Source organism: Trichogramma pretiosum, unplaced genomic scaffold (genome assembly GCF_000599845.2).
Source record: "Trichogramma pretiosum strain Unisexual culture from Peru unplaced genomic scaffold, Tpre_2.0 scaffold73, whole genome shotgun sequence".
In the NCBI taxonomy this organism is placed as follows: Eukaryota; Metazoa; Arthropoda; class Insecta; order Hymenoptera; family Trichogrammatidae; genus Trichogramma; species Trichogramma pretiosum.
In genome coordinates this window covers 170,856-186,976 of record NW_019641624.1, presented here as the reverse complement: position 1 = coordinate 186,976, position 16,121 = coordinate 170,856, and the positions used below count along the sequence as shown (strand labels likewise).

At 42.1% G+C, this 16,121-nt stretch overlaps 2 protein-coding genes across 3 annotated transcripts in view; one reads left to right on the top strand and one right to left on the bottom strand.

Annotated features, from left to right (window-relative positions):
* The first annotated feature begins 1,125 nt into the window (after positions 1–1,125).
* On the top strand, positions 1,126–5,489 carry LOC106653647 (JNK-interacting protein 1). The gene is made up of 5 exons (XM_014373171.2): positions 1,126–1,632; positions 2,015–2,446; positions 3,383–3,648; positions 3,738–4,737; positions 4,830–5,489. Exons 1-5 carry the CDS (start codon positions 1,550–1,552, stop codon positions 4,900–4,902), a joined length of 1,854 nt encoding a protein of 617 aa, XP_014228657.1. The 5' UTR covers positions 1,126–1,549; the 3' UTR covers positions 4,903–5,489.
* A 2,404-nt stretch (positions 5,490–7,893) lies between these two features.
* LOC106653646 (hypoxia-inducible factor 3-alpha-like) overlaps positions 7,894–16,121 on the bottom strand; it is a 29,609-nt gene continuing 21,381 nt past the window's right edge. For both annotated transcript variants that reach the window (XM_014373170.2, XM_014373169.2), the window contains 10 exons: positions 14,796–14,965; positions 14,564–14,643; positions 13,234–13,335; positions 11,316–11,895; positions 11,076–11,226; positions 10,882–10,984; positions 10,411–10,804; positions 10,167–10,324; positions 9,667–10,078; positions 7,894–9,589 (listed from right to left, as the gene is read on the bottom strand). In XM_014373170.2, the coding sequence (XP_014228656.1) occupies positions 9,480–9,589; positions 9,667–10,078; positions 10,167–10,324; positions 10,411–10,804; positions 10,882–10,984; positions 11,076–11,226; positions 11,316–11,895; positions 13,234–13,335; positions 14,564–14,643; positions 14,796–14,965 (2,260 nt within the window). In that variant the 3' untranslated portion in view covers positions 7,894–9,479. The remainder of the gene's footprint in view (positions 9,590–9,666; positions 10,079–10,166; positions 10,325–10,410; positions 10,805–10,881; positions 10,985–11,075; positions 11,227–11,315; positions 11,896–13,233; positions 13,336–14,563; positions 14,644–14,795; positions 14,966–16,121) is intronic.

The window sequence follows — 16,121 nt, the reverse complement described above, 5'->3', positions numbered from 1 at the left end:
GAACGATCCGCGGTGCCGACTGAATCTGCCCTACGACGTTTGTTACCGGATTGCCGAGAGTATGAGCAACGAGGATCTGTTCTATTTGTGCGAGCACAGTTGACTCGGTTGCCGCAGTTCAAGCGAGCCAAACACCTGCGAGTCAAACGTCAGATTTACAGTTTAACGGAACATAGAAATCTTAAGACGGAGTACTCATATATCCTGATTACATTATTTTTACTTTTATAAAATGTATAAGAATCTACTGTTGAAAATTAAATTAAATTGTTTTTATACTTGCAAAAAAAATTAAATTAAATAATCTCTAAATATGTATATAAATAATTGTCTTATGATGTAATCAAAATATATTGAAATAAAAAAGAAACAATATACATTTAATCACTCTTGGTTTTTTTAGCATAACAATGGTTTAGTTCCTTGCGAATTTAGAATTAGGTTAGAATATCGTTGACGCATCCTTGGTTCACAAATCATTTTTTTATTAATGTTATTGTAAATTTCGGTAGTGAGTTTCGTGACAGGTAACGGGGAAAATTGTCTCGTTACATGCGTTCTCGCTCCGAAGAAAGCATCAATCATTCAGCTAAAAGAGAGCGAACGAGCGAATCTCTTGGGTAAACTTGTGGGCTATTCGTGCCAAGATTCGAGAGCTCGTTTTATTTTTACATGCAGCTTTTTTATCGATATCTTGGGTACTTTACGCAATATTGCGGTATAACAGCTAATGTACAAACGAAAAGGAAAAAAATCCTGAAAAAAGGATTGGAAGTATTGAAAAAAATATGAGATAAGCCACGTATCGATTGTACGTCAAAAAAAAAATTCAAAGATACGACCGCGGGTTGCAACAATCGTTCCAACCCCTAAGTATGCATACTGCAGCTCTCTACACATCGACGCTCGACACATGACACAAGGGGTAGGTAGGTAAGCTCGCGACTTGATCGGCGGCGGGGGGTTGTTTTTCTCAAAGAGGGCGGCGGACTCGGCCGACAATATCATCCCCCTGCAGCGTCGCTGCGACTCCGACTCCTACGCTATATTGCGTATAAATATATACGCTGCGCAGCAGCAGAGCACGAGCACAGCACAGCACACACAATATTCAGTGGCTCGAATCAATATCTCGGCTGGCGAGTGCACACACGGCCCGTAAAGTAAGGTAGACTCGCTACTGCAACGCGATACCCTATACCGTGTGTGCGTGTGCAGCGGAGGCAGACAGAGCTCGACGAAAAAAAAGAGGGCTATGTGGCTGCCACTGCTGCTGCTTTGGCTCCTCGTGACAGATATAATATAACACCGTACACACAAAAGTATCGAAGGGTTGTTTTGCGCAAATAAACTTTGGTGCGTAGGCGTTCGAAGAGAAGATTGTATTTTTCTCGGAAAATTGTCACAGCCTCGAGTCGCGCGAGTGCACGATTGACAGAAGCAAAAAAAAAGCTCCTGCTGCGGGTGTTCCGCCCCCGCGCGCGAGCTAGGCCTCGTCCAAGGGAGACCCTCTGGACCTGCAATAATAACGTAGAGAGGAAAGGTGGCCATGGCGGACAGCGAGTTCGAGGAGTTTCGTTATTACTTTGACAGGCTGCCTCAGCATCTCAAGGCGACATCCAACAATTACACGTGAGTGTCTGACTTTTTTGCCAGTTTAAAATTACCAAGTACTCCGTCCCAAATAAATAATTTAACGATCGTTAATGTACGAGTATGTTTACGCCTATACAAATTTTTTATGAATGTCCCTCGGGGCGCGGATGCTGCGTCTCGGTTTGTTGCTTCTTTTATATCGTATATAACGTACATACCTATATACACCGCCGCGGCTATCGCGCAGTCTCGCGCGCGACGATCTACACGTCTCGTATACACGATAGTACTAGAGATTATATCTATATGCTCTTTTTCTCGCCGATTGATTATACTCTTGTGTTCCACCGCTTTTACATATTCATCCTCTCTTTCTCTCTGTCTCACTCCCTCCCTATCTCTCGTTGCTTTATTTCAGGCTCGTTCACGATATCCTGCTGGACGATGAATCACCGAGCTCGGGATCGTCGTCGTCGACTTCGCCACGGGCCCAGAAGACGACCACCACCAGCACTACTGCCAACAACGCCGACGACGAGGACGAGGACGATGACGACCTCAAAGACCGCAAGAGCAACGCCGTTATCGGCTCGACGACGACGACGACGAATCGTCGCAATAGCCAGCAACAGCAGCAGCAACAAAAACGGCTGATCACTGGCGGTAGCAGCGGTGGTGGCCTACTGCTCGGCCTCGACTCGGAGGAGGACGAGGACGTGTCGGTGCTGCTGCACAGGCATCAGTACCACGAGGCCCACAGCGATCACAACGGCGGCGGCGGCTCGGCCGACGATTGCGACGAGTGCGAGCAGCTGTGCTACTCGACCATCATCGCCGACAGCGATTTCAGGTATTATAATACGAGGGATTGTAATTGTTTTTCAAGGGGATGACGAGGCTCAAAAATAAAATTGACGATACTCGTTTCATGAAGCCGTTAAAAAACTGCTGTTTAAAAAACCTCTGCAGATTTGTGAAGCAAAACCAGACAATGGAATTAAATTAGCCACGTACTGAATTATATACAAGGTACTTTTACATGAAAGTTAGACGTTGAAAATTAACGATCAGTACTGATTTATTTACTTTAACAACATTCCTGGTAGAAATTCTCAATATATTAAGGATTGTTTTGCGGTAACGAAAAAATTTTTTCGACATGAGCGATTCAAAATCGAATTTATCTGAAAAACGTGCTTCTCGACTTATATAAATATTTTGACTTTGCTACTTGCAGATTTACAGAAATGAAATTACTCGCCATCTAGTGGTGGAGACTTGAAGTAATACTTCCAACACAATTTTATTTAAAAATCGTCGAAACAAGCAAATCAATTGTAATGTATTCTAAACCCTTTTTGAATGGTCGTTTTCTGGTCATTAGGACATCATTAATGTTGAACGTTTCTATACCTAGGATAATTTGTACAAGAAATCTATGAAAATACAATCCCATACATTTAAGCATTTAACTTGAAGCAGCAATGAACAAAGTAGATTTATTTCTACTGCATCTCAAATTATAACATTTCCATTGTCATTGCTCAAAAAATTCATAAAAATCCATTCATAATTGGATTCAGCATCCACCACTAGATGGCGATTACTTTCAGCTGTAAAACTGCAAGCGACAGAGTAAAAATAATTGTATAAGAGTACATCTGATCTTTGTATTCTTCAAGAGATTTCGAGTGGTTTTTGGACTAGCTTTACTCTCAAGCTAATAACAGATCGATTGCTCCTATTCGATCGTACAGTTCATTAAACAATTTTCGGCTATTTACAGTGTATTTTCCTCGGATCGATTGCATCGGTTGAACAACAACAACAACGACTTGAATAATGGAAGCTGCAAAAACAGCAGCAACAACAACAGCGGTCGGGATAGCGCCATCGGTAGCAGCGAAATGGGCGACTCGTGCACCTCCAGCTGGAGCAGTTCGTGGGCGACGACAACGACGCCCGAACATCAACAGCAGCAGCAGCAGACCAAGCAGCAGAACAACGGCGAGCGCAGACGCAGGCGTCTGCCCGAGATACCCAAGAAAAAATGTTAGTATCGGCTGCGAGATTATTAATTTTCATTATTGATTCTCGAATCAATTGTCTGAGTGGAACAAAAAATTGTTAATCGTATGTAGCATTGATGACGCGATCGGCGCCGTCGCTGGCCGAGGAGCTTGACGCAGCCGCCCGGGCGGCAGCGGCTGCGGTGACGGCCGGCAGGCCGCACCTCATGCAGCAGATCCAGAGCAAGGGACTGCGCCTGTGGCCCACCCAGGCACCGATTCAGCAACAGCAAGACGACACGTCGCCCACCGATAGCGGCCACTCGACGGCCCACTCGCCGGACAACGGGCCCAAGAGCGTCTCGCCGACGAGCAGCGGCCCGGCGCACAACCTGCTGCAGAGCTCGATAGTCAGCCTCGGCGGCGACTCCTCGAGCGGCGGTCCGCTCTCGCCGCAGATCAGCACGCCGGGCAGCAGCAGCGCCGCGGGCCTGCTGTCGTTCCCGCAGCTGGAGCTGCTCGAGGCCACGCATCGGGGCCTGCACAAGTTCGTGCCCCGCCACCGGGACGAGATCGAGCTCGAGATCGGCGACCCGGTCTACGTGCAGAAGGAGGCCGACGATCTCTGGTGCGAGGGCGTGAACCTGCGCACCGGCCGCCAGGGCATCTTCCCGTCGGCCTACGCCGTCGACCTCGACTACAGCGACTTCGACCCGAGCGCGCCCAAGGTGAAGCGCGAGCGCTTCCTGCTGGGCTATCTGGGCTCGGTCGAGACTCAGGCGCACAAGGGCACGGGGGTGGTGTGCCAGGCCGTGAGGCGCATCGTCGGCAGCGGCGGTGACGGCGAGGGCAGCGGCAGCGTCGGAGGAGGACCCCAGCCCCAGAGCTGCGTGCTCGAGATCTCCGATCAGGGTCTGCGCATGCTCGATCGCAGCGGCGGCAAGCAGTCGAGCAGCGGCAGGAACAACTGCCACGACTACTTCTACTCGCTGAAGAACGTGAGCTTTTGCGCCTTTCATCCGCGGGACCATCGCTATCTCGGCTTCATAACCAAGCACCCGACCCTGCAGCGCTTCGCCTGTCACGTGTTCGTCGGCCAGGAGTCGACGAGGCCCGTCGCCGAGGCCGTTGGGTAAGACGCGCGCCATTCTTACAATAATGAAATACAAGAAGATTTATATATTAAGGGGACCGATTTGAAAAATGTCGTTTTTCTGCTTGCAGGCGAGCTTTTCATCGCTTCTACACGAAATTCGTCGAGACAGCCTTCCCCATCGAGGACATTTATATCGAGTAAGAAACAGAAAGAGTTTCGACTGAGCGACAATGATGATCCTTCTCTCCCCGTTCGCGGCTGTTTGCCACGCGTTTGAAAAAAAAAATTGAAGCCTCTAATCGATATATGAAAACATAATTCCCTGCGTTGATCAAGCCGGACTGTATTACGAGGCCTTGAACATCTGTACCTTTTTTTTTCATCATTCTGCGCAAAATTAAAATCTTGCTCGTAGTTCCTGTACTATATTCTGTTTATTATCTATAAATAGATGCGAAAGTATTAGAGCTTATTGTACGGACCGATCGATCGTGCGCGATACAGGATTGTGAGCGCCGCGTAACCGGAAGGAATAATTGTCACTTTTTATTTCGTTTCTATTCGCAACAAAATAAAAAAGCAACCCCCCGATTGTAAATATTTATAATTAAAAATACTATAAACCCAAGAAAGGACCATTTCATTTGAGCCCATTTATATCGATAGTTGTTCGATCTATCCCCCTTCGCACGCACTTAATAAACAAACACGGAACAAGAGAAGCTTGAAAGAGAAAATGTGAAATATATATATCGCTATTACGGACTTTGCTACGATCCGTATACATTCAACAAGTTACAAGATATATATAATGAACAAATATTACTTCCTTCAAAGTGACAAATAAACAAATTATTAAAAAATAAAACACGTCGACGATTGAGAATGTCAAGATTATAATATAATACGATATAAATGATAATTTATCGATATTGCGCGAAATCTTTTTATTACACCTGTAAAGCTACTGAGGTTTTTTTTCTACAATTGATTCATTAATATAAATTTACGTAAATTAATATAAATTTACGTGCATTTTACTGCGAGCGAAGAGTAAACAAATTTAATTCTTCATTGAGATTAAGCTTCCTCCGTATTTTTCTATATTAAATAAAAGCTCGTTACTGTATGGTATTCGGCGAGTCGCTTTTGGTATTATATAAATAGATTATTATTATATATAACATAAGCATGTAAAGCTCATGTGTATATTGACAAAATGTTATATTTCATCGTCACACGGCGTTTGTAGATTATATATGCGTTAATAATAAAAAAAATAGCAGGAATATTGTATATTAATTATTGAACGAGTGGCCTGGAGTGAAGCGACTCGACTTACACGACGATGACGACATTCTTTCATTATACCAAATTCTGTTTTATCGACAAGAGAAGAAAGAAAGAAAAAAGTATATAAATATATAGGTATACATAATGAGAAAATAAGAGTTATTCGACAAAACTTATTTATACTCCACTGCGGATGACGCAGCTGCGTCAATGATGTAATTAAGAAAAAAAAAGGTCATCCGAAGAAAATAAAAATTGATGATTATAAATATCAGTGGGGCGTTAATGCTTGTGTGCTTATTTCTACACCGATTATAATCAACAAATAATTCGCCAATAATTTTTTAATGATTCTTTCTTTATTTTATCATTAAAATATTGTTTTTTACATATATTTCTTTGCTTCTTCAGTTTTGCCCTCAGAAACATGATTCAGAACTTGTAATCGCATAATTGTCTATTTATCGAATTTCGTGAGAGAAATTGTCACCTTAATTCATTTCCATTAAGTCGGTCGTTAATGAGATTTTTCTTGAATTTCAAAAACCCATATAATTAAGGTCAATCGGTCGAGAGAGCCATACGAGTTATACAAGTGCTCCTCCCCGACTCGAGTAGGCCTTGGACTACTGCGTTTGAGAATGAGTAACCATCGGAATTTTGTTTACGTTCGCTACAAAAATTACGAATTAGAGTGTATTTCCCACGGATTGGCACAAAAAAATGATGCCGCGATCTGTAATTCACAATTCATAAAATTCTATAAATAAACAATTTATTTTCTTTTAATTCACAGTGTATTCGTTGAACAATTACAACGCCGTTATAATTCAGTCTTGACACAAAAGAATTACGATAAATAAAATTTTGCACAAAAAAAAGAAAAAAAAATAAAATCCATCAACGATTCCGATCAAAAACTTAAACTTATTATCACTGTCACCCTATATTCTAACGTTGTTTTATAGATTATTTTCAATGTACCTTTTTGCAAAATCATAAACTAGGTCCGTTTAGATTTTATATTGATTTTCTTTTCTTAATTCTTCGATGCCCACAAAACTCGCATGAGTTATCTTTACATTGGCATACTTTTTGTACACACTAAGTCAAATGATAAAATAAATGAATTGGACATATAAAAAACTCCATACAAATTTTTGAGGATAGCAGTATAGCATAAACTTTACACTCATACATATATTTTTAATTGAGAACTCAAAGAAGCTAATGTAAAACATTGATTTTTATTTAGTCAATAATCATAACTAATTTACAAAATCGCTCATTGGGTTTGATTGGTAATTCACTTTTTTTTCACAGTGTTAACGAGATATATATCGACTCGAAGAAATAATTGAATATACAAAAGTATGAAAAATGTATACACAATGACAGCATTCTTAATGAATATAAAGCATTTTTTTTACAAGCAACACGACACATACGGACCATGGAAAGTTTCCACGGTCCATCGCTATATATCTATTTAATATATTTCAACTTCAAATTTGTAATGACACGCACAGAAATATAACATTTAAAGATTTACCGAGAATTCGCTTTGTTTGCAGAATTCTGATTATTTATAGACTGCAAGACAAGCCATCATTTTGTTTCGTGAGATAGTAATATTAATAATACATAATAATACTTCATCACTTTTAATGTGTCAACATTCCCAATTCATGAGATAAAGGCAGATATCTTAGAGAACAAAAGTAATAGCATATTCTATTGAAAGTTTGCAAGGCCCATTTATGTTGTTTTGCAACAAAAAGTACATATTCCTATTTTGAAACGCAAGTTCAAAAATCTTATTCTTTATCGAAAATATACCGAGGTACTATCTGTAGCATAACAATTGATGTGATACTACCAACAAAGTAAAACACTAAATAAGCGGTGGGTTCAGGTTAATTTTTTATTTCATAATTATGTACAGCAGAGAAAGTAAAAAGTTCCTCAGTCTTCAATCGATAATCTTTTTCTCATCGACAATTTCGTAAACTTTTTACATTGTACAATATATATATACTATTTTGAAATATCTGAAATCACATTAGAACATATTATATTGTAAATACAATATATCTCTTTAGCATGAACATAATTACAAATATATTTAAAGCACATCGTCATATAACAACATCAAAACAGCACAACAGTACACTCTTCCATTTGCTTAAACAATAATTAAAAAACTCGAGAATGTAATGTATAATATTTACAATGCTTATATTAATTATATTTTAATAAAAATATTCGTTGATCAAAATGCACGTTTAACTCTGCAATGACGTTGTACATACAGCAAGCTGTTTTACAAACAACTTTTTTGAGCTTTTCTATATATTTTACAACGGACAATTCAAAGTTGTGTAGATCATTGACATATTTACAATCCCATTTAACGATTGTATATAGTTTGAATTTTTATGTTTATTTTAAGTAACATACTTAAAATATTTTAATTTTGATACAATTTGCACTTCAGTTTTGTCTTCGCATGTAAATAGCGTTTTTTATTCTAATAATTAAATGAACACCGTCTAGGTACGGAGAACTTACATGCTAATTAAGTTTTCTAGATATATTTATATATGCTTCGAAATCATAATTTTGATTGCAAATTGTTTTTGGTCTCAGCATATTCTAAAACAATCCATTTTTGAAACCCACCAAATTAAATATTATTGAAAGAAGAGTTTCACAGGTCATAGAGTCCATTAAATTTTTTTGATTTTTACAATACTTTCAATGTACGAGACATTTTTAAACTTATAATATATTTCCTACTATAAAAAGAAATAATACTTGAAAAAGTTGCGATAACTTTAAAAAGATAATTGAAGTATAAATTCTCAGTTAATATGGGTGTTGAATATGTTGTAGAATATGCTCCCCCATGTGTCTCGTCACTTTTTTGATAAAATTAAATAAAACGTTGAAAAAAATAATAGAATTTCAAAAATTAAAATATTTTTCACGTCTTTTTGTACATTTGTTTAAGTAGACTAGACACGGCACTTTTTTATGGCGTAAATTTGAAAATTGCACTTTCTACACAATTTTGCTACTTTTATAAAGCCTTCCAACAGTAATTTTTCCAATTCCAGAAATCACAAATTTTCTAAATCAATACTAATGTATTACTAATTAATAAACGATGGGATAATTGTTGATAAAACGTGGGATAAAAAATTAATATCGATAACGATGCGTACGATCGTAACTGTAAATATGAAATAATTGGTTTGAACATTATAAGAATTCCTGTATGGCGTGCCTAATTTTTACGTAAACATTCGCAATTTCTTCCATTGTGGAATAAAAATTGTTCGAATTCTATATAATAGAATCGATTTTTACGCAAGAATAAGCCTTATAGTGTATCATTAACATAATGTTTTTCTTCTTGAAAATTATAGAAATCCGATTGTTGCAATCGTCCAAATTACTTAATTGAACTATGTTTCTCCAATTCATTGCGCAGCTCTGTAATCTACTGTGTTGGTGGGATACGGATTAATTTCTCCGATATTCGCAGGATCATCGAAGTTAACAGGAAGATTTGAAAATAGATCTAACAATTCTGAAATAGAAGCATAATGTCAGACAAGCTTGAGATATTTTCAGATTCGCAGACAATTTTTTTCTCCCGAAAATTACCTGGATTGTTCTGTATTGCTGTATCCAAGTAAGAATCATCATTTTCTTGGCAAGATACATAACCATTGACTTCCCCTACATCTCCGTTCAATTCACTTTGTTGATTAGTACAGGGAAGGTATTGTTCGTCGACTAAACTCGCGTCGGGAACAATGGATTCCATTTGAAGAGTCGAATCGAAACTCATAGTTTCGTCCGTTAAATTGCCATTCGGCACAATTTCATCGACTGTCATAGGAACGTCAAACACCATCGAGAAATCTGAGGCATCGTTATTGATTTCAGAAAACGGAGAAGACGACAGAGGCAGTTCGGCGCTTGCCGAAGTGCCGGGCATCGCGACGGGTATCGTAGAAGGATACTTGCGTGGCATTTTGCAAGCACGCTTGTTTCCGTTCACCAGGTCTCCTCCCTATGTGATGCATAATATAAATGAAGAAATTAGAAAATGTGAAAAAATCTCTAAATTATGAATGGAAAAAAGGCTCGATTTTACTTACAAATTCGTCATCTTCGTAACCTTCTGTGGACAGCGTTCTCTTACGGCTGCCATTTGTTCTACACGTTTCGTTTAATGGCCTCATCGGTGGCGTTGGTTGAGGTGGCTCAACAATCGGAGTCTGAAGTGACTCTATCGGACTCTTCGCCATCCTCGAAACTGTATCAAATCGACAACAATATAGATGATATAAAAAAAGTTTTCAACTTTTCTCGACAAACCATTAAATTGAAAAAAATACAAACCTTTGTCAGCGATGAGATCGCGCTTTCTCCTCTCGTTGGAGATCGGGCTCAGAGCCGACAGGGCGTCCAGCTCCGGCATGACCTTGTCACCCTTGCGGTGATGATGAGCGTCGGCCTGACTCTGCGAGCTGCCCGACGACGAGACCGAGTTGGCGGGCGACGCGGGCACGGACTTGCCCTTGCCCCCGAGATTCTCGATCTGCATGATGCCGGCCTGTCTGGCCTGCTCGCTGGCAGGCGGCAGCTCCTTGGAGTAGATGCAGGCCTTCATGAGCTCGGTGTTGGGCGGCTGCTGCGTGCCGAAATCAGTGGGCAGCGAGAGCGGCAGATCGGTCATCAGATGGGTGAGTCCCTTGGCGATCTGGGGGTCGCTCGCGGTCTCGCCATCGACGTTCTGGGGAAATGAAAAGCACGGGTGAGAATTGACGTTTCGAAAATCACGCCCGAGTGCGCTTAAAGTACGATCATTACCACTTGAGTCGCGTCTTCGATGGCTTTGCAGTTGGGATCGGTTCTCATCGTGGCGGCGAAGCGATTCTTCATTTCTGCCATGAGTTTCTCGCCTTCCTCGGGTCTGTTATAAACACAATTGAGTTTGAGTTTTTTTTTTTCATAAACAATCTCTTTCGAGTGAAATCTTTTTTACAATTATCAGAAAAACTTACGAGACAAGTGTGTTGATGCAGAGAAACGAGCATACCGCATTGGTATTGTTGTCGTACTCGAGGTAGCCGAAAGTGCGCAGATAGATAAACGCCCCGGTCTTGGTCTTCAATCTGTAGCACGAGCTGCCGAACGTGTTCGTCTGATCGTACACTAGAAAAATAACGTTCAAAAATCCAATGAACATCGTTGCAAATTCCTTCCAAATTTTTCAACTCAAGGTTTGTATTATCGATACGTACTGAGCCTCAAGCCAACGATGGTCCAGCTGGCGTCGTCTCTGTGCATGTACTTGAAGGCGCTGGCGCCGCTGACCTCGCTGGTCATGTAGCCCGTGACCGTCGATATGCGATGATCGCAGTAAATAATACGGCCGTCGATGAGATGGCGCGTGAAGTACTCGTCGCGCGTCGAGTCGAGGATCGAGATGTCCTTGTGGGGTCGGCGCTTGCTCAGGTGGCCCGTGGCGATGAAGATGACGTCGTTGCTCGTCGGCACCCAGGCGGGCAGCTCGGACTCGGGCACGCCGGCGGCCAGCTTGTCGAGGGCCTCCTGCTGCAGGCGCAGCACCTTGTCCGCGAGACGTATCAGGCCGGTGAGCATGACCGTGTCGTATTTGGGCTCCTCCTTGCGCGGCTGGCCCCGATGCGCCAGTCTCACGTGCACCGTGGCGCGCTTCGGCTGGAAGTTCTTGTAGGGCACGCCGGTGCGCGGGCTCGCGGTGCCGTCGAACTCGAGGCCCTCGCAGCGCAGGCCCTCGCGCAGGCCGTCGTGATCGCCGCTGAAGGCGTGATCGTACACCGACTCGCCGAGCATGTCCAACTGCGCGCGCCGCACGGAAACAGAGAGAGAGAAGAAAAAAATTATATCATATGTTATGAAATTAGGTGAATGGGAAGTGTGGCACACGTGCGGTGCACACGATGTAAGTGCAGAACCGGGACACGAGCTCGCGCGCGAGAGCTCAAAGCCCGAGCGAGTATGTATTAGACTTGCAGCAGCATTATATTACGCGCGGCTGCTGCCCGGGAATGAGAGAAGAATCGAGAAGGTTCCTTCCATAAGATAGATATACACATAATTTCTAGGCTGTTGCAGGCAGGTGCATATAGGTAGCTTGAGGTATGTAGGCAGGCACGAGACAACGTACGCACTCGTGCACGCGCCGCGCGTCAAGAGCCTCGGCAAGGATCCGGGGCGGCTATACTAACGTCGCAGTTCGCGGGACCACCCAGCGGGATGAAATTGGCGAGTTTATTTTCTGCTGGCTGCACTGCATATGCAGCAGCAGCAGCAGAAGCTACTCTCGTGCATCATGATATGTGCTCTCAGTAGCACACACTGATCGCACAGGATCACGATAATACATATAAATTACTCGCGCTGCTGCGCCCGCGCGTTTGGTTCGTTAGCGAAATTTATTATCAAGGTAGTTCGTCGTTGGTGGAGCAGTACTACACCTACATAACTTTCGACGTCGGCAGCGGTGGTGGTGGTGGTGGTGGTGGTGGTGGGAAATATTATATGCGCGCACAACACAAACAATGGGAAAAATCCAGCAGCAGTAGCAGCGGCATAGATACACCGCGTGGCCGTGACGCCGAGCTTGCGAGCGATCTTGAAAAGGCAGCGCAGCAGAAACAGTAGCAGCAGCTAACACCTGTCGAGCCCCCGAAGTAGCCATACAGACGGCGAGTCCACGACGAGGAGTTTTTGCTGCCGCTGCTGCTGCTGCTGCTCGTTGCCATAGAGCTCGATGCCCGATGTGTTACGTATATAGACGGCGGGTCAGGAAAGACTCTCGGGGCTCGAGCGAGAGATGATCAATAATACGCGATTCCGGCGTTTGTATAATACACGCATTATTATGCGTGTGCGATTCCGATGTCTGTGCTGATTCTCTCTTGCCTTGTATAGCGCCTGCCTGCCTCGGTATACCTGTGCGAGCCGCGCACGACGTAGACGGCGGCCGGGCGGGCGGGCGCGTGGACAAGGCTACGTCAGCCGCCGAGCCACGCGTCCGATTATTAATTTATACACCTGCGCTGCTGCTGCTCGCTAGGAGAAAAGGTCCTCCAGATTTTTTTTTTTGATTGTTATTGTTGGGAATAATATCCTATATATCAAATGTTAATTAAAAAAAAAGGGATAATTGCTTACCTGATCGTGACCCATGAGCCGCTCGATGTTCTTGCTTATGTAAACGATCTTGCCGTTGAACGTCGTGAGCACGCAGAGGAAGCTCGTAGCGCCGACCAAGCTCTGAATGAAACAATCGAGAGAGAGGGATTGATTATTGGCGAGACGTAATTATCGAGTCGATATAATGCAGTGGAAGCCCTACTAATTCGGATCGCGTTGATCTTAAGGGGATTGTCACGTGTAAATCCTCGATAAGCGCAAAGTGATTTGTCGCTTTGCGTCTCCATATTATTACATTGTATAGTTTTGAATTTTTATAGAAAATTTTTATGATTTGAATTTTCCTCCTGCTTCGAAGAATTTTCCGATCCCACGAGATTGCGAATTAGCGGAAGTTTCACTGTGTGTATATCTGTATCCACGCATCGTGTGCAATTCCGGAATTTCAAACTTTTGTGCGGGCGTGTAGGTATACGCGACAGAATTTTCATTCATTCGAATTCTTTTTTTTTCCTCTCGTCTCCTTCCTCTCTTTTCATTTTTACTACATTTATTTTTGTAACGCGACGCTCACGCGTGGACGCGCCAATGGCTCAGGGACGTTTCTCTCGCGATACGACGTGACGCGCGCTCAACGGAACAGGACCTATAAAAAATCTCCGGTCTTATAGGTCTGCTCTGCGTTAGTCGTGTCTCGCGATGCAGACTTTTTTTCTACTTCTTTTTCTTCTCGTCTTCGTGTGTGTTGCATTATATATAGATAAATTTGCACGCAATTTACAAGCGGAATCTTTTGCTCATTCACGAGAAGAGTCGAGCAGCCTGTGAGCACCGAACGCGAGCGAGCGGGCTTGTTTTGACGAATATAATGGTGCGCGTCGTCTGCGTAGTCGCGCGCGCGCGCGTCCACCTCTCGCGTGAATCCATCCGAGATTCTTTCGATTGTAATGTCATGTCGCACAAATAAACTCGTTTTGTCTTCGTAGTTCTATATAGATGAAAAATCGGCAAAAAGGCTACTGTTGTGTTCATTCCAATAAGAGATGACTGATATCACTTTCATGGCCCGGTTTATGAATATTCCGCCGATTCTCTCTCCCGAGAGTGTATGCAAATGTACATCGGCTGATTTTTTTTATTATTATTATTTTTCATTATTTTATACGGTTGTTTTTTTCTCTATTTTACATCTCTCTTGATTATTATATACTTTATGACGGCGAAAATATAAAATATTTCTCGCGATCTCGACTGGTTTTTCGGCTGAGTTCGCTCGACGAGCATGCTAACGACGCGCTGTGTGGGAACCACACACACGGTTCGTAATTGGGAAGAATTTTTATTTTACCTCGAGTACTTCGTCCTCCAAGTTGGTTAAATGAACGAAGGGCTGCAGGTATGTTTTTCTCCTCGGCTTGACTCCCAGTGCTGTAAAAAAATAAAAAGAACGTAGATCGTTATCCCAGCCGTATATATTTCTCTTTCCTTTACTCTGCTGCAATACATGTCGCGTATTTTTTTATTTTTTCTAAAGCTCGCGACATAAATTACATAAAAGAAAAAAATATATAGATACTTACTGTAGGTCAGTCTCATGTAAGCCGAGGTTAACCTGAGAACGGAAATTTTGTCCCTCTTTTTGGTGAGGCCTTCGCTGATGGACGGCACGAGCATCGCCATCGTCGCTATTTGCTTGTTGAGATTGTCCCTTCGGTGCTTTTCCGCCTGGTTGCGCGACGCCCGCGAGTTGCTGTAAACACAAAAGCAAAAACAAAAAGGTGAGAATTTTCGTATGCACGCGGTAAAAGGACTACATCGGAAATGGTTTTTATTTGTATACATTTCGAACAAATTGTGATGCACCACGGGCTTATATCTTATGCGACTATAGATTATACATAATGTATACGTTCGTTGGGGTGAACTTGAATCGCTATGACCTTTATCGTTTGCATAGAGAGAGGTGGCGGCGATCGGCAGTCTCGATCGCGCGCAGTATTCTATTCCTGCTTTGAGCAAACTTACATATGTATTCATGTATGAATACAGTAAAATCTCGATAGCTCGAATCTCCGGGGAAAAGATATTTTTTTCCAGTTATCGAGATAATTAGAAAAGCATATAAATAGACAGAAAAGTAAATAATTTTAATTAATAAAATAAAAATAATTATTATTGGCTGGAGAAATCGTTGAATTCATTTTCTTTGACTTTACTTTATAGAGAGCTGAATCAATACATTCCAAATAGGGTCCTATTGATGTATCCAGTCGCGCCATTTTCATCTTGATTTCCTTTCATCCAATAATTGTTTGTAAGTTTTCAAGCCTAACATGTACATTGCTTTCGATCTATCGAGATTTTTTCTCAGTGGATTTTTTTTTCCTCGAGTTATCGAGATTTTTTTCTGCACATTTATAGCGAAACTATCGACGCTTTACATATAAGTAAATACACGCTCGTAACACACATAATAATATACATTTATACAAAAAAAAAACTTCACTCGGGTGAGTGAGAGCAGCGCGAAAGAAAGAAGAGGCTTATCACTAAATGGCAATCTAATCGTCGGTCATCGGCCCCGTAAAGCGGCGTTTATGCAAACATACAAACACACACATGTAATATACATTTCGTTCTAAGCTTTGCACGGTAGTTACGATGATTTGGTTATACTACTTGAATATTAGATCGTTGCTCGTCTGAAAATTATAGACATTTAATCGAGAGACTTATTCTCGCTGTGCATTTTCTTCTTACACAAGTGCTCACATTTGCGTATGCAGTGTGCTGCTGCTGCTGCTGCTGCTGCTACAGATCTCCGAGGGTCAAACTGCCTTTTTTGTCTCTCGGAATATATACATAAGTCATTGCATCAAAGTCGGGAGATTTCGTTGCGGACCGTA